This window comes from Halteromyces radiatus (genome assembly GCF_025201355.1).
Source record: "Halteromyces radiatus strain CBS 162.75 chromosome Unknown BX664scaffold_5, whole genome shotgun sequence".
NCBI classification, from domain to species: domain Eukaryota; kingdom Fungi; phylum Mucoromycota; class Mucoromycetes; order Mucorales; family Cunninghamellaceae; genus Halteromyces; species Halteromyces radiatus.
In genome coordinates, this window is record NW_026251691.1 from 1,936,291 (window position 1) to 1,952,333 (window position 16,043).

The following is a 16,043-nucleotide window of genomic DNA, read 5'->3' on the forward strand; positions in this document are numbered from 1 at the left end:
CAAAAAAAAAAAAAAAAAGAAAGAAAGAAAGAGGTATGACACAGTGTTACTTCATTTTTTGGTTGTGGGTGAAGATGATTTGTTTTCATCAAAAACAATTATCTAAAAAAGGAAGCTAGATTGCATTATTAGCGTAACAAGTGGTCAGGATCATTATAGATTTCCATTTCAATTTCGTCTTTCTTATTCTTTCTTTTCTCTTCTTTTTTTTTGACTTTTTATTACTTGTATTTACATATTTACTTTTCGAATAGAGTGAATTCAAAACTAGATTCATTCTGAAACAAATTGTACTATAGACAATCATATCTTATATATGAAGATACAAGTAATCATTATCTATTCATAGAATTGATATCAATCATATATATATAATCCTATATATTTTTGACGGGAATATTTTTATATATATATGTTATTGTATATTATATTTGTATAAACAATTATAATGGCCAACAATTCAAGTATCGGTTATGCATCATATCAACAACAATACAATGGAAATGATTTTGCTCCTAATGACTTAGTATCTATCATCTTATTCTTTTCCATTATCTTTTTATTACTACTATCCTTCGTTTTTTATTTTTGGTTTACTGAATGGCATAAAGTACCTCTACAACAACGTCACGAAGAAGAATTAGAACGTCAAAAGGAAGTGGATCAATTAGTCGAGAATTTGAAAGATCAAGTCAAGGCGGCATTTAAAATTCCTTTTTTGGGTCTTTTAGTCGTTGTCTGGAAAGGTTCTTTTTTCACCACTTTTCCTCATCACTATTCATCCAACAACAACAACAACAAAGAAAATATTATACTATCGAATACATCTTCGCTTTCTATTTTACCTACAAACTCTTTACACCAAGAATCTTTTCATCCTAGTTTATCTTCCTACCTTGGTCGACCGCAACCTATTCTTATATCCAGGGAACATTATAAAGTATGGGCACATCGTTTTCATCATTCTTTTTCCATACTATTCCTTCTCGGTATCCTGATATCTCTTGTCTTACTTATCGCTACCGTTAGTAATCGCGTTATTACTCATACCACATCAGCAACTCTGCAAGCTGGTCTCTTTGTCTTTGTTCTGTGTATCAATCTCTTCCTCATCACTCGTCAACGATTCTATTACCGTGAAAGAAAACAACTCTTTGGTGACAATGACGCCCATATGAATGCCATTTACAAAACTCAATTTGAAGACTGGGACAAATCCATGTGGTCAAATTGGGTACAGATCGCTATCTTGATCATCGAATTTTTCCAACTTTTGACATTTCCTTTACGCGACCTTATCACTGTCAACTCGTTCGACAATTCTTCAACTTCCTCTCAATTCAGTCGTTTCGCTTCCTTGGTCCTCAATGCCGGTGGTCTCATGCCAGATATGCGAACCCCTGTGTGGTATACTTATACTGTTTGGTCTGCCTTTGTTATCACCGTCATCAGTGTTTCTGTTGCTGTGCTTGTCCATACTGTGAATCTGTATCATCCTTATAAAATTCCAAATCGTTGGGTTCGTTGGTGTATCTCTGTAGCGGTAAATCATCCACATAAATTTTTTTTTTCTCTAACTTTTTTTTTTTTTTTTTTTTTTTTTTTTGGATGATAGACATTACTTTATATACCAGTGTTGGTAAGTGTATAGATATATTTTGATCAAAACTCTTTTCTTATTGATTTGTTTTTTTTTTCTTTATAGACAACTTTTGTTAGCTCAGCAGCATGTCAGTCTTTGAATGTATCTACAAATGATTATGCTACAACCTTACGATGTCATGCTCCAAATATCTCACAACAGCTCTATCTCTGGTTATCACTTCTTGGATATGTTATTGCTTACTTTATGATGACCATGTTTTTAACAAGTTATGAACGGATACCAGTTTACAATGAAATTGCCTTCAAATCCATCAGTGTTGCGTTTATCAAAAATATGGGTAAGAATGATAAAGTACATTTTCCTGTTGACTGATTTCGCTTTTCTTTTCTTAAAAAAAATAGGTTTACTTCTTGCCATTGTATTCCTTTTAGTAGAATCAACCACCAACAAAAATAGAATGCGTGCCATTTTATCCATCATCATTTTATTGACTATGATCTGTTACAATATCAAAACGAAACCATGTTATGTTGACAAGGTAAGACTTTTTTTTTTTTTTTTTACTTTATTTCTTTTGGCTTAATGAGCCATTTTTTTTTTATTTTGTTTTGTTGATAGATCAACTTTTTCCGAACAGCATCGTTTTCATGTATTTTATGGACCTCAGTACTTGTGGCAATTCTCAGTGATACCAATGCAGCACAGAGTCTTGGTCCTTTATCCGTCTTATGTATTATTATCGGTGGTTGGGGAATGATTATTCTTCTCTTTACTTTAATATATTGTGTTTATTATCGTGGACCATCCTGTTATTCAGAACAAACAACAACAACCACTATTGAACTTGTCAAATCATCATCAGCCGTTGCATCCAAATGAAAGGAAACCTAGTTGTTTTCTCTCTTTCTTTTTTTTTTTTTTTTAATTTGATATATATTGTACAGTTTAGTTAGTTTTATTGGTATTATAGTTTTAGTATATCTTGCAATTGACAACATCGTTACCTACATCAATAAAGACGTTTGAACTTTGATATCATCATGCAAATACATCAATCGATAATATTCTACTGTAAAATGATTTTGGAGACCCGACTTAAAAAATTCCCCTCTCCCTTTTTTTTTGTTTGTTTGTCTACTATTTCACGAACCATGGCAAAAGGCAAACAAGCAAGTGGACAAAAAGGAAAAGGTAAAGTATTAATAAAAATAGTTACCATACGTGTCAATCACCATTTCTTATGATTATGTTGGTTGGTTGAAAAATAGGCGGTGGCGATGACAAGAAGGATACTGGTAAATTGAAGGCTGCCAACAGTATCAAGGTAATATAATTACAAAAAAAGAGTTAGGATATATATATTTATGACCGTCATTCTTTGGTCATATTATTTCTTATAGGTGCGACATATTCTATGCGAAAAACACGGCAAGGTAGGAAAGTCAAGTTATCTTACTTTTTTTTTTTTTTTCTTCTTCTTCTTCTCGATAATTGATTTTTTTTTCTTTTCTTGGTAGGTAATGGAAGCTATGGCCAAATTGAAAGAAGATAATATGCGTTTTGATAAGGTAATATTGAACGAAAAAATAAAAGATGCATGCTTGGATTGATTTCATTTCTTTAATGCAAACTGGCAACTGTTTGGATTTTTTTAGGTTGCTGAACAATATAGTGAAGACAAAGCCAAGGCTGGTGGTAAGAAAATAGAAGAAAAATCACTTGTACGTGTGTGTGTGTGGCTACTAATAGACTATCTTTTTTTTTTTTTTATTATATTCTTCTCAGGATCCCTTGGTTGGATGAATCGTGGTTCTATGGTGGGTACTTTCCAAGATGCTGGTAAAGAAGACGACGACGAAAAGATTATATATCTCTTGTATATACTAACGATCTTTTGTTCTTATTTACCTTTTATCTTAGCTTTCGCTTTACAACCAAGTACATGCGGTAAGTTTTGAAGATAAAAGAAAGCGTGATCTCATTGGTGATTATATGTATTGCCAGCATATCACTAAATCGTTCCTTTTTTTTCTTATGTTTCCAACAGACAAACCTATTTTTACAGACCCTCCTGTAAGTATTATATAGTGTAGAATTGATATTTATTATATCTGTGTGCTTAATGGATACTAATGTATTTTTCTTTATTCATTGTGCACTAATATCACACAAACGGCAGGTCAAGACCAATTTCGGTTATCATATCATCATGGTGGTAAGTACTTGGCCTTTTAAAGATATTTGATATACTTAATATTATTATTATTATTATTCCAATAGGAAGATCGAAAGTAGCTTAGTTGATCGTACTATAGATTATTTTGATAGTTTCCTATTACCAAATAAACAACAATTTTTATGTCCAATATTGTATTTTCTTTATATAACATTCTTAAATGTGCCTGATTTTGTATCATTCAGACTGTGGCTTCTACTAATATGGCTTGATGTCCTAGTTTCTTTCTTTTCTTTTAATATTTACTTGGAGCTCTGTGATTCGTTGGCTCGTTAAGGATTTCTCCATGGAAAATAAAAATACTAATACAGTTTGTTATATACATACATTGATCTCAATCATGGTGACGATCAAGGTGAAAGCAGTTTGTAGCATTGACATTAGCGATATCCACCTTCAAAAAAAAAAAAAAAGAGAGAGAATGTTTCAATGAATAAGGATAGCCAGTTCTTATTGAATTAAAATTAGCAGGTAATGACTGATCATCAATCACCATCAACCATTATTAGTCATGGTTATAGAAATTAGAACTTATCAACTTTTGTCATCTACCATCCCGCAACACAGATGATCTATCACCATCACTCCCATCCGTTATCATACATCATCAACTCATCATTGTAAAGAATCGATCATCATCAGTAGTTGTACGATACAAAAAGCCGTCAATATAAAGATAAAAAGAAAGTATAAACTTTATTTCAAAAACCAATCCGTCGTCTATATTACAGTAATCTAAAACTAGCACCTTTAAATAAGCTTTTGTTTGGAATTTGGTCAACTTGCATGAAGCTGGCCGAATTTTTTCTACTATTTGCCTATCGGGATTGGTGACCATCAACCTTTCTAAAGTAACGTCAGACGCGTATCAAGCAAAAAAGAAACAAAAAAAAAAAAAAAAAGAAAAGAAGCAATCTTAAATGAGACCCTATTGATACGTGCACCTTTGCCTTTCTTACCATGACCATTTCAGTCAAGCTCTTGTCACTACATGTATCCTTGACTATTTCTTTGCCTGATTGTGATATCAACGTGTGCCGTGAATCCATTCGCGATTATTGTAAACAATGCACTAACCTAGCAAGTTGAATTAAGGCTCCAGAGTAAGTTCCATATCCAGGTTTTAAAGAAGGAAAAAAAAAAGGCAATAGAGAAGAAAAAAGAAAGAAAGAAAGAAAGAGAGGAAGAGAAGCGTGTTTCACCAAAGAGGCCATACGCTGTTTCAATGTCACGACACCAGGTACAAAATATTCTTTGAGCATTCATGACTTTTTAGAATGATGATCCATGGTGATAGTAGATATCTCTTTCTTCTATGCATGACTCTGATCATCAAGTCGAGAGATATTCCATCAGATGATGTGTCATTCAGTTGTCATCAAAAAGTTTGCAAAAAAAAAAAAAAAAAAAAAAAAAAAAAACATCATATAAAGGGAGCACTTTAATTTTTTTTTTTTTTTTTTTTTTTTTTGCTTGGTAAACAAACATCATCACTTTATATTCTTTTTTTTTTTTTTTCCCACTGAGCGTATAGAGAAGAACTTTTTAATACAATGTGTGACACTGTAGTAAAAGAACCAAAAAAGAAATATGTCATCAAACCCACGTTTTGGAATCCTCGAGTTCCTGACAATGCATCATTGATTGTGGAAGAAGTAACCATCACCACCATCACTACCACTACCACGAAAAAGCCAGATGGCTCCAAATCAAAATCGACTAAAAAGGAAACCACTTGGGCAACACATGCCAAACTTTCGAAATAAATCCAAAAGAAAAAAAAAATAGTTAATTAGTTAGTTAGATATTGTAGATAGGTAAGTCAGAATTTAATATGATTTAAGGAACGTTTTATGATTATCATTCATTCTTTTCTTTACCAAAAATGAATTCAAGAATCACTAAAAAAAAAAAGGGACGTGCGGTCATTTGTCCTTTCTTTAGATATTGAAGTTCAAAAGAAAGTTTATTCGTGAAACTACCCACACCAAACAAGATTTCAAGGAGTGAAGGGACCATCATCATATCTTGAGAGAATGATCATTGATTCTACTTGGAATGTTTTTTTTTGTGTTGATTCATTTGCCCTGAGATGTTTGTTTGTAAATGAATCATCTCCTTTTTCTTTTTTTTTTTTTTTTTTTTTTTTTTTTTTTTTGAATGGCAACGTTGTCACAGAGAAATGTAGTCAAGTGAATAGGCTTTATGATTAAAAAAAAAAAAAAAAAAAAAAAGACAACAACAAAATAGTGAGAGCACGTGAAGCGCCAAAACGGATTGAATACAAAGTTTAAAAAAAGACTTTTAGCCACAAACTATGTGTGGGGTGGATATACCTGCTGATAGTCATGGGAAAAAAAAAAAATAAAAGTAAAGATCTAACAAACATGCATTGGATCTGAATGTATTTTATTTTTTTTGTTTACGCCATGAATGATTCCATCGATGTTGATCTTAGATATAAACTTATCCAATGAATCATACGATAAGAGCGGTATTTCAATATGTTATCTTCCAAAAAAAAAAAGATTGGAATGCCTAATATAAAGAATGTGAAAGTTCTTTTGCTGTTTCCTCTTTAACTTGTTGTAAGGATAAATACATATATATATTTAAGATATTTACTACTATTGAAGGGATCATTATTCAATAGATGATTCCTATCAAAAGGGCAATTATTTCATCCTTAATGATAAATCTTGGTCATTATAATTTATTTTTTTAAAAAAAAAAATCGATGAGCATGTTGTCATAGTAGCTTCCCCTCTTTTTTCAAATACTTGATTTACGCTACTTACTCTTAAACTGAAGGTGATGATTCAAAAAAATCTACTCATGAGATCTTAAGGTAAAAGAAAATCATCGTTACTTCGATATTTTCTTTTTCATTATGTTCAATATCAAACATCAAATCATAAAAAAAATATGCAAGGAGTGTTTTAAACAATCAAGAGTAGATTGAAAGGGCGATAAGTAAGGTTTATCCTTACGACCTTTTTTTTTTTTTTTTTTTTTTGTTGTACCCAGTCAAAAGTTACTGAAAATGGAAGTGATGATGCTTTCAGGTTGGTCATGTGAATTTATTCCTTTGTGCCCTCTATCTAATCATTCTTGTGTTTCTTTCCTTTCTCTCTGTTTTGATCACAAATCAACCTTTTTTCGTTCTTTTTTTTTTCTTTTCTTCTCTTTTCTCTTCATCTTTTTTTTTTTTTTTTTTTTTTACGAAAGATGCCGCCAAATACTGTTCAAATTCAAATCATACCAGAATCGGATACTATCCATTTATTTCGTGATGAAACGACGACGATGAATGAGACATATGATCTACGTGGTCATATTCGATTAATTCCGATCATCTATAAAAAGGATAAAAAGAACTACAATGTCAATCATAAAAAACAATCGTACAAGCCCATCTCTGTTCAACAAATCCATTTACATTTGAAAGGCCATGTTCAAACTATGTTGACTTCTGATTTTTCGGATTCTGATAGAATGGGTGATTATCGGTGGTGTAAAGATACAACGACACTTCCACTTTTAGATCGCATTCTTTATTCCGCACGAGGGTATGCGAATGTGACGGAATGCGTATTAGACCAACAGTTGACCATCACTCCTGGCATTCTTTCTTTGACCGAAGTAACTGATGTTCCATTTCGATTTCCTATTGAAAACACTCAACACTTACCACCATCCATCACATCACCCAAGCATTTAATTAGTTATTATATAACGGCTACAGTACAAGAGGATATTGTTTTTTCTCTACCAACTACTTCTGATGTATCATTACCTACTCCATCAACGTCATCATCATCATCATCATCATCATCACAAGTACCATCGTCATCATCAAAAAAATATCGTTCTCAATTATTTTCAAAAAAATGGCCATTTTTCAAGGTGCTTAAAAAGAAATCATCCTCTTCGGTACCTTTATCTACTTCCATGTTATCACTCAAATCATCCGCGTCTTTCGCATCCTTTTCAACCCCGGCGCCACCAACGGTGCGATTGCCATTGACGATAGAATGTCATCATTTAGGTAGTCTGTATGCCCTGACCCATCAACCAAGAATCCGTTATTGTGGCGCCCGGCCGAATGCCTTACGATATCAAATTCATTTAGCGAAATATATTCGGTTCCAAGGTATCTCCAAACCTACAGAATTCTCTTTTCAATGTTCTTTTTTCCCATTATCTCCTTTGATTCGGCTCTCCAAACTAGTATGTTACCTTGTTCAATATGAAACTTTTCCGTAAGTTTATCATCAAATATATATATATAAAAGGAGGGGGGTCAGGAGGAAGGAAGTTCATTCAAAAAAAAAAAAAATGTTGATGATGATCATAGATTGTCATGACAACATCTTTCGTCATTTATTCTTCTTTTATTATCTGCAAATTCACATCATGTTTTCTATTTTTTTTTTTTTTTTTTTTTTTTAATTAGAATAAAAGCAGGTCAAGTTCAATCATCAACGGAACCTTTACCTACTAATCAAGTAGAAGTCAAACCTCGAAAAGTAGGTTATAAAGAACATATAATTTCAGAAGATGATGATTTGGAAAGATTATGTAAGTTTTTTTTTTTTTTTTTTTTTTTTTTTTTTGATGACTCACTATTTGATTTTATTTTAGCTATTTCTATTTCATTGAATAATCCTCAGCTGGTACCACCCGTTAATACCACTAGTTTAATCATTACACATAAATTACGATTAGCTGTGTATTTTGAAGGCAAAGAGAAAAAAATGACTCTTTCTTTCCCTATTGTGTTTTGTAGTATACCACCCAGTTCTCCAGCTCCTGTTCAGCCAACTCAAATCCCTATGTCTTCACTTCATTCTTCCATGACAATGATGCTTTACCATGGCGATACTAATACCACCCCACATGATTTTGTGACCGAATGTAAATTACCTTCCTATCTTGATGCCATGTTCGAAGGTACTCCTCCATCACCCTTTCTAGAAGATCAAATCACTGCTATATGAATTCCTTTTTTTTTTTTTTTTTTTTTATCCAATGACTCTGGTATTTGATTTTATATTTATCTATCTATCAACCAATCCATATATCCTTATATTCACTTATTTACTTATCTATCTTAATATACATATATGTATATGTATATGTATATAATCTTATAATAGTAATAATTATATAAAAAAAAGTAATAATATCCCAACTAGGCATTCTTGGTTTTATTTGTATCTGTGTTCTTGTTTTCATGGTATAAATCTAAACTATGTAAAATGATTCGACTATTGTAATAAAGGATAGTACAGGGAACGATAATCCAAGGTGCATTGAAAGCCACAAAGTAGACCCAAAAATAAAAAGGATGTGGATTGCAATGTTGAAATCCAGTTGGTATGTCCAATACAAAATAAAGAGTACAAGTAAAACAGTGACCCAGGGACGCCAATAATTGATAAAATATATAATGATTTGATTCTTGCCACCATGTCCAAGCAGAAGCAAAGCAAAGAGGGCCCCAAACAAACTACATTAATATTATATATTATTTATCTATTTCAATTCTTTTTATTATTATTGTTATTATTATTTACCACAGTCATAGATTCCAAAGCAACCAGTAAAGGATCCGATATCATGTAACGAGAATCACTATGAGCGTATTCACGAAACAACTCGGCGAAAAGATCGGTTCGACTTGCTATTTGATCACGATACAGCACCCAATATGATTCAAACCCACAATGTAAGAAACCACACAAGATGAACCAACAGAAATAGAAATAATCAGAGTTCTTGACATGTTGTCTTTGTCGTTTTGCTGCATAGAAGGATCCAATGAGTATTGTGCCCACAATACTCCCTACTGTAAGTAACAATTGTATGCTGGTTCGTTGGTTGGGTTGATAATCGTTTAGTTCCAAGTGCCGAGGATAATATGGATGTATTGACATTCTTCTAAGATAAGATGAAAAGAGAAGAGTCAGTATAGATTTTTTTTTTCATTGAATATAACAATGTTCAACCACCGCACCTGTAGTTACGCGTAACAATACATAGACATAGTCGAAAAATGAATTGGATCTTTTTTTATTATTATTAATATTATCATCAAAGAAATAAAACAGTCAAGTCTATTGTATATAAGAAGTTTGTAATTTTTTTACCAATTATTCATCCATTACTGAGAGTCCAGACTTAACCACAATACCAGGCGCAGCAGTCAATACACCAATAGCATTTTCGAAAGAGTCTTGCTTCACCAACACATAGTCTGTATTGAAGGTAGAAATACAAAAGATAGGAATACCATTATCACGTAAAGGATTAATAATAGATGCTAGAATACCAACAAGGCCAAAATCCATCTGTGCATCCACTTGTAAAGCACGCCAGTTTTCTTCCACTTTAGCAACATTATCTTGAAGGAAACTAGGATTGATTTGAGAAGGAAGTAAAAGAGAAAGTTCGTCCTTTGTCTTGCTGATTGTATACCAAGGCCATTCAAGAACTTCTTGCATATTTATCAAGTGTTTTTTTGGTAATTGATAAAGGGTAAATAAATCTGGTAAAATAAGTAACGAAATCATTAGAGAGAAGAGGGATAGACAAAAGAACTTTTCTTGCTCCAACCAATTTATCGACAACGGAGAATGAAATCCAAGAGTGGGAAGCAAAGAGCACTCCAGAAAAAAAAAAAAAAAAAAAAAAAAAAAAAAACAGTTCCTCCCTTTCTTTTCTCTTTCTCTTTACTTATCAATTTTTTTTCTTTCTATTAGTTGTAAATATAATAATATCTTTGTTATCATGTCTCTCGCCGGTTATTTGTTTGGAAATGTGGATGAACAAGGACGGTTGGATAATGACCTAGATGAAGTAAATAATGAAAAGAAGAAGAAGAAGAATAAAAAGGGGAAAGAAAGTCGAAATGGGAAGAGTTTACTAATATTTATTGTTTTACATTTTACAAAAGGAATTAAAACAAACTCTACAACATGTTGATGCTAATGTCTTCTCACAAATATTCAACCCAGATACTTTTGGCATTCAGACTTCCCATAATCAAACTGGTAGCGATTTGGACGATGACGATGATATGACAAATGGACAACAAGAAGAAGAAGAAACTGCGATTCATGTCGTTCCCATGACACAACATGCAGCAACTGCTATTGACTATTCTGACTTTGACGAAACTGTACCTGATGATTCACCAACAAAAAACAACACTCCATATTTACCTCGACCTCGAAACTCAATACCTTCAAAATTATCGAAAATGCCAGTATCAAGGATGAAGAAGAATCCAGTATCAAAATCAATTACTCGACGATATCTTGAAGAAGAAGATGATGATTACGATACCCAGGAACCTCCTATTTTACCATCCATCACCACAACCATGTCATCATCACCTCTTTCTCAATTATCAACACCACTTCCTAAATCATCATCCCCTTCTTACTTATCATCTCTCCCGGAGTCCGTCACTAATAATGCTGCTATGGATATTACTCAACTTTTTCCTGCATTTGAAAGGGGCAAGGTTCTAAAATTCTCTGATCTATTCATGACTCGGATTAAACGGCGCACCAAAATACAAACTCCTCTTGATCATAGTAATGTCATTGTTATGCAAATTCTTTTTTTTCTTTTTTCTTTTATTCAATTCTTTCTTCTATTTTTTTTTTAATAGTGTATATGGGAGATGGTTTCAATTATGTTATGGCAGCTGATCAACAAAATATATTCCTTCATCAACCTTACAAACGCAGAAAATTGGATATATCAAAAAATGATCAAGATGATAGTGACGATGATGATCTAGAACAAAGACATCAATCTACGACAACAAAAGGATTACATCAACAAAGATATTTGGGTATGGACAATCATCTTTATCATGCTATTATGCTTGAACCATGGGAAAAGGAAATATTATGGGATGATCCTGAACCAACAAGGTAAAGAAATAAGCAAAAAAAAAAAAAATATAATTATGATGATGGATTTTGACTTCCCTGCTATCATTTGCACAAAAAAAAAAAAAAAAGATTACGGGCAACCGGCGAACTGGCAAGATCAAATGCAGCTGTTATGACGGCAATCACTACAACAAATAAAGGAAGAATCAAACGAACGACCTTTGGCGACAGTATCCTTAACCATGATTTGGAAAATGGAGACTGGCTTGAATCTGTCATATGGGATGATGAAGGTGACGATAAAACTACAAAATCAACAACGACATCAACAGATCGATCACGACTGGATCCAGACTCCATCAAGGTGATACTGGACTTGAATGATCCTCATATGTTATTTGATGCAGAATCCATGGAAGACAGTCAACAACAATTATTACCTATTAAGCATGTGGTTAAAAAAGGAAGAAAACCTAATCCAAGACCTATTCCAAAGGCAAGTTGATCAAAAGTGAAAAAGAGAAGATATAATTAACTCCTTTTCTTAATTTATTTAGATGCCTTTGATATACACTAGTGATCCTGATTCCCGAAGTAAATTACCTCAAAGTAGATTCAACATTTCAAACGATCGACATTACGATATGAATTTTGCTGTAGTACGTGTTCGTCAAACTCATGGACAACTTGTAGTTCAACATTCTATTCCTGCCTTACAACTTCATCGTACTTTATATAAAACTAAGATGACCAAATCCGAACTACGGTCATTCCATCGACCTTTATTCCAATTCCCTGTCAATACTGATATATCTTTTACTCGTGTACGATTGATGAAGAAAAAACAAAAGAACAAGAAACCATCCTCGGCAAATGGGACAAATGTTAATGGATCAACAGCTGATGATGATGCTATCATGCGAACAACCAAAGATTTAACTTTGAAAGATACTTCTTCTTTCGTTTTGTTGGAATACTCGGTAAAAAAAAATACTTATAATGATAAATTGACTTGCTTCTCTTACATTCTGTTTATTTAATTAGGAAGAACATCCTCCTATCATATCAAATGTTGGAATGGGAACTTTGATTGTGAATTATTATCGAAAGACTGACCCAAAAGATGATCATATTCCTCATGTAAGAAAAAAAAAAAAAAGAAAGAAAAACAAGTAGTATAACACAAATTTTACTCACCCATTTTAATCTTATATATATATTTAAAAAAAAACACCAATGTAGATGGATATCGGTGAACCATTTGTACTCGAAGTAGAGGATACATCACCTTTTATGACATTTGGAAATGTGGAACCAGGACAAACTATACCAGTGATGTATAATAACATGGTCCGAGCTCCTCTATTCAGTCACCAAGTACGTCATACTGATTTTTTACTTGTACGCAGCACGTATCATGGTCAATCACGCTACTATCTTCGCGAAATTCCAGCTTTATATGTGATGGGACAAACATATCCAGTACAAGAAGTGCCAGGTCCGCAATCAAGACGTGTCACTACAACAGTCAAAAATCGACTTCAAATTGTTGCCTATCGATTACTCGCTAAACACCCTCAACATAGACTGAAGATGTCCAAATTGGCATCCCGATTCCCTGAATATCAAGATATCCAAGTACGACAACGACTCAAGGAATTTTTGGAATTCAACAGACATAGCAAGGATAAAGGTGGTGGCTATTGGAAAGTACGACCATCAAAGGAAACGGGAGAACGACATCCACCTACAGAAGATCAATTACGGCTCATGTGTACACCCGAAATGGTTTGTCTCTATGAAAGTATGTTGGTGGGTGAACGACATTTGCAAGATCTTGGGTATAGTAACATCAACGATACTGTGGATCAAGATGATAATAGTACTTCTCAACTGGAAACAGAACAACAACTCGCTCCTTGGTTTGCCACTCGGAATTTTATCAATGCATGTCAGGGCAAAGCCATGTTGAAATTATCAGGTGATGGAGATCCTACTGGTTGTGGTGAAGGCTTTAGCTTTATTCGAGTATCTATGAAAGATATCTTTTTACGTGCTGGGGAATCTGCAGAAATGAAACTAGGTAAAGTGAAGAATATATATATATATATATATGTATGTATGTAAAACCGAATATACATATATATTTTTTTATTTTTATTTAGCCCAAATCAAGTCAAGACCCAAAAGTGCACATCGTTATAATGTGGCTGAACAACAACAAGTTTACAAGGAAGAGGTGAAGTCAAAATTAATGGAGTAGGATGATAGACTAATTATTTTATGAATAGATTGAACGTATTTGGAATGCTCAGTGGAATGCATTGAGTCAAACTGAAGAACCTGATTATACTCCACAAGATAATATGGATGATTCTTCTGCAGATGAAAGGGAATTGGATCAAATCAATAGCCCGATGACAGTAAGTAAAAAAAAAAATTATGAAGAAAAATTGCTCACATTAATATTTTATAGCCAGATCATATGGAATGGCGACATCAACGACGATACGATCGAGCGAATTCAGAAGGTTATTATGATGATATGGATGACAATATATCAGTGACAGAAAGTTATAGTTCACAAGCACAACATCGAAATCGGGAATTAAAGATCACCAGACAAATGCGTCAAGAAAATGGGGAAATCAAGCCAGTAGTGGAAATTGTACGTGATCCAGCCGTCATCAAAGCATATATAGCTCAACGACAATTGATTATAGAAAATACAGCAGAGTATGCAAAAAAAAAAAAAAAAAAAAAAAAAAAAAAAAAAGAGAATGAAATGATTCACCTTTTTTTTTTTTTTTGAATTAGTTTGGAAGCCATCGATCCTACCAATAGTCATGAAAAGAATGCTCGTATGAAGAAACAAACTCAACAACAATTGGCCAAACTAAAGAAAATGACAGAACGAAGACGGCAACGACAGTTATCTAAAACGGCGGCTTTAGCTGAGAATCCAGTATTGGGTTTGATGCGTGGTAAACGAGAAGGTGCTATGGTAAGAAACTTTGTGATGAATATATTATTTTATCATATTAATCATCCTTTTTTTTTTTTAGCGACGATGTGGTAATTGTGGTCAATTAGGTCATATGAAAACAAATAAGAGTTGTCCCAACTTTCCAGATAAAAACAACAATAATAATAAGGATACTCTTCCGGATCAAGATGTTGATGAAGGTCGAAATCCTACTTCTACCTCTCCAGCTTCACAATCAGTATTACCCTTTCCTCCTCTTTGATTTCATTTATATATCTTTTTCATTATTCCACTTCTTTTTTATACACATATCTTTTTTTTTTTTTGAATTAACAAATAAAGAACACAACAGCATTTTTTTTATTGATATATATTTTTGAAGTATGGCTAGTTATTATAGGTTGGATAATTATTTATGAATACGAATAAACTAACTAGCTAAAAAGAAAAAGAAAGGATGAAAAACTAAAGAATCGGGGTATAATATATATCAGTAGGGGTTGGAGTGCACAATTGGTGGATTTGATAAGCAGCAAGATCCATTAAAAAACCAATATCACGAGGAAACATAGCATAGATCAATGTCCAAAACAAAGCACATTGGTATCCAATACGATTTATATGACTAATCATTGTATCTGGACATCCATAGGTCAATGGTAACATCAAAAGGAAAAATACTTGAATAATGACAAACCTAATCCAAAAAAAAAAAAAAAAATGAATACCTCCTTTTTTTTTTTATTCAAAGAACTTACGCTGTACTAAAAGTATCAAATCGATTGGTGTTGGCCCATACAAGTAAAGTCGACGCGATAAAACCTACCGAGGAAAAAAAAAAATTAAAAAAAGTCAATTTTTCTTTTTATTACTTACCAGGATAATAATGGACAGCTTGTTGATAAGCACGAGTCACTCGCGCACTGATTTTACAAGTTTTGGATACACATGAAGATGTTGATTCTTGAGTTCTCCTGGAACTATTACTAGTAGTAGTTTTGTCTTGTTCACATTGAAGACAAAAAGTACGAATGGATTGTACAACGTCCAGAACAAGATTCAAAAAGAAATACACGTACACTGATACCAAACTGACCGCTAATAACAAGGGATCCAATGGTACTTTGGATAAACTGAACCAATGAGACACTAACGGTAGGAATTCATGTCGAAACAAGGCACAGTGAGCTAAGGCAGGAACCAACGGCAAAAACACTAAATAACTGAGGGTCACATATATACCATACATGCTGAATCAAAGTAAAGAAATAAAGAGGAAAAGAAAAAAAGAATAAAAAAAAGAAG

At 33.0% G+C, this 16,043-nt stretch overlaps 9 protein-coding genes across 9 annotated transcripts; 6 read left to right on the forward strand and 3 right to left on the reverse strand.

The window, feature by feature from the left end:
• Positions 1 to 240: 240 nt before the first annotated feature.
• BX664DRAFT_164011 (uncharacterized protein) lies at positions 241 to 2,352 on the forward strand. Its single transcript, XM_051539949.1, has 4 exons — positions 241 to 1,543; positions 1,616 to 1,639; positions 1,706 to 2,144; positions 2,225 to 2,352. The coding sequence occupies exons 1-3, from the start codon at positions 449 to 451 to the stop codon at positions 1,976 to 1,978; spliced, it is 1,392 nt and encodes a 463-aa protein (XP_051399384.1). The 5' UTR covers positions 241 to 448; the 3' UTR covers positions 1,979 to 2,144; positions 2,225 to 2,352.
• On the forward strand, positions 2,004 to 2,410 carry BX664DRAFT_236648 (uncharacterized protein; the record flags this gene model as incomplete). Its single annotated transcript, XM_051540184.1, has 2 exons — positions 2,004 to 2,144; positions 2,225 to 2,410. Coding segments are annotated over 2 exons (327 nt in total), but the record flags the coding sequence as incomplete, so codon positions are not given.
• Positions 2,411 to 2,740: 330 nt separating this feature from the next.
• On the forward strand, positions 2,741 to 3,981 carry BX664DRAFT_336617 (uncharacterized protein). Its single transcript, XM_051546110.1, has 10 exons — positions 2,741 to 2,797; positions 2,875 to 2,930; positions 3,007 to 3,039; positions 3,124 to 3,174; positions 3,262 to 3,301; positions 3,392 to 3,445; positions 3,527 to 3,553; positions 3,654 to 3,679; positions 3,786 to 3,821; positions 3,887 to 3,981. Exons 1-10 carry the CDS (start codon positions 2,758 to 2,760, stop codon positions 3,899 to 3,901), a joined length of 378 nt encoding a protein of 125 aa, XP_051399386.1. The 5' UTR covers positions 2,741 to 2,757; the 3' UTR covers positions 3,902 to 3,981.
• Positions 3,982 to 4,757: 776 nt separating this feature from the next.
• On the forward strand, positions 4,758 to 5,983 carry BX664DRAFT_360230 (uncharacterized protein). Its single transcript, XM_051548147.1, has 2 exons — positions 4,758 to 4,902; positions 5,466 to 5,983. Exons 1-2 carry the CDS (start codon positions 4,803 to 4,805, stop codon positions 5,606 to 5,608), a joined length of 243 nt encoding a protein of 80 aa, XP_051399387.1. The 5' UTR covers positions 4,758 to 4,802; the 3' UTR covers positions 5,609 to 5,983.
• A 1,071-nt stretch (positions 5,984 to 7,054) lies between these two features.
• BX664DRAFT_336624 (uncharacterized protein) lies at positions 7,055 to 8,870 on the forward strand. Its single transcript, XM_051546111.1, has 3 exons — positions 7,055 to 8,104; positions 8,299 to 8,423; positions 8,487 to 8,870. The coding sequence occupies exons 1-3, from the start codon at positions 7,071 to 7,073 to the stop codon at positions 8,840 to 8,842; spliced, it is 1,515 nt and encodes a 504-aa protein (XP_051399388.1). The 5' UTR covers positions 7,055 to 7,070; the 3' UTR covers positions 8,843 to 8,870.
• Positions 8,871 to 9,016: 146 nt separating this feature from the next.
• Positions 9,017 to 9,891, reverse strand: BX664DRAFT_336626 (Emopamil binding protein-domain-containing protein). Its single transcript, XM_051546112.1, has 3 exons — positions 9,862 to 9,891; positions 9,422 to 9,785; positions 9,017 to 9,354 (listed from the first exon to the last, which is right to left on the reverse strand). The coding sequence occupies exons 2-3, from the start codon at positions 9,779 to 9,781 to the stop codon at positions 9,037 to 9,039; spliced, it is 678 nt and encodes a 225-aa protein (XP_051399389.1). The 5' UTR covers positions 9,782 to 9,785; positions 9,862 to 9,891; the 3' UTR covers positions 9,017 to 9,036.
• On the reverse strand, positions 9,618 to 10,492 carry BX664DRAFT_164053 (ACT domain-containing protein). The gene is made up of 2 exons (XM_051539950.1): positions 9,862 to 10,492; positions 9,618 to 9,782 (listed from the first exon to the last, which is right to left on the reverse strand). The coding sequence occupies exon 1, from the start codon at positions 10,415 to 10,417 to the stop codon at positions 9,998 to 10,000; it is 420 nt and encodes a 139-aa protein (XP_051399390.1). The 5' UTR covers positions 10,418 to 10,492; the 3' UTR covers positions 9,618 to 9,782; positions 9,862 to 9,997.
• A 68-nt stretch (positions 10,493 to 10,560) lies between these two features.
• BX664DRAFT_387099 (uncharacterized protein) lies at positions 10,561 to 15,100 on the forward strand. The gene is made up of 12 exons (XM_051549363.1): positions 10,561 to 10,703; positions 10,801 to 11,446; positions 11,524 to 11,791; positions 11,882 to 12,248; positions 12,310 to 12,732; positions 12,797 to 12,892; positions 12,995 to 13,835; positions 13,918 to 13,991; positions 14,044 to 14,175; positions 14,229 to 14,488; positions 14,570 to 14,756; positions 14,818 to 15,100. Exons 1-12 carry the CDS (start codon positions 10,635 to 10,637, stop codon positions 14,998 to 15,000), a joined length of 3,546 nt encoding a protein of 1,181 aa, XP_051399391.1. The 5' UTR covers positions 10,561 to 10,634; the 3' UTR covers positions 15,001 to 15,100.
• Positions 15,068 to 16,024, reverse strand: BX664DRAFT_336632 (uncharacterized protein). The gene is made up of 3 exons (XM_051546113.1): positions 15,615 to 16,024; positions 15,497 to 15,560; positions 15,068 to 15,435 (listed from the first exon to the last, which is right to left on the reverse strand). The coding sequence occupies exons 1-3, from the start codon at positions 15,985 to 15,987 to the stop codon at positions 15,204 to 15,206; spliced, it is 669 nt and encodes a 222-aa protein (XP_051399392.1). The 5' UTR covers positions 15,988 to 16,024; the 3' UTR covers positions 15,068 to 15,203.
• Positions 16,025 to 16,043: the final 19 nt, after the last annotated feature.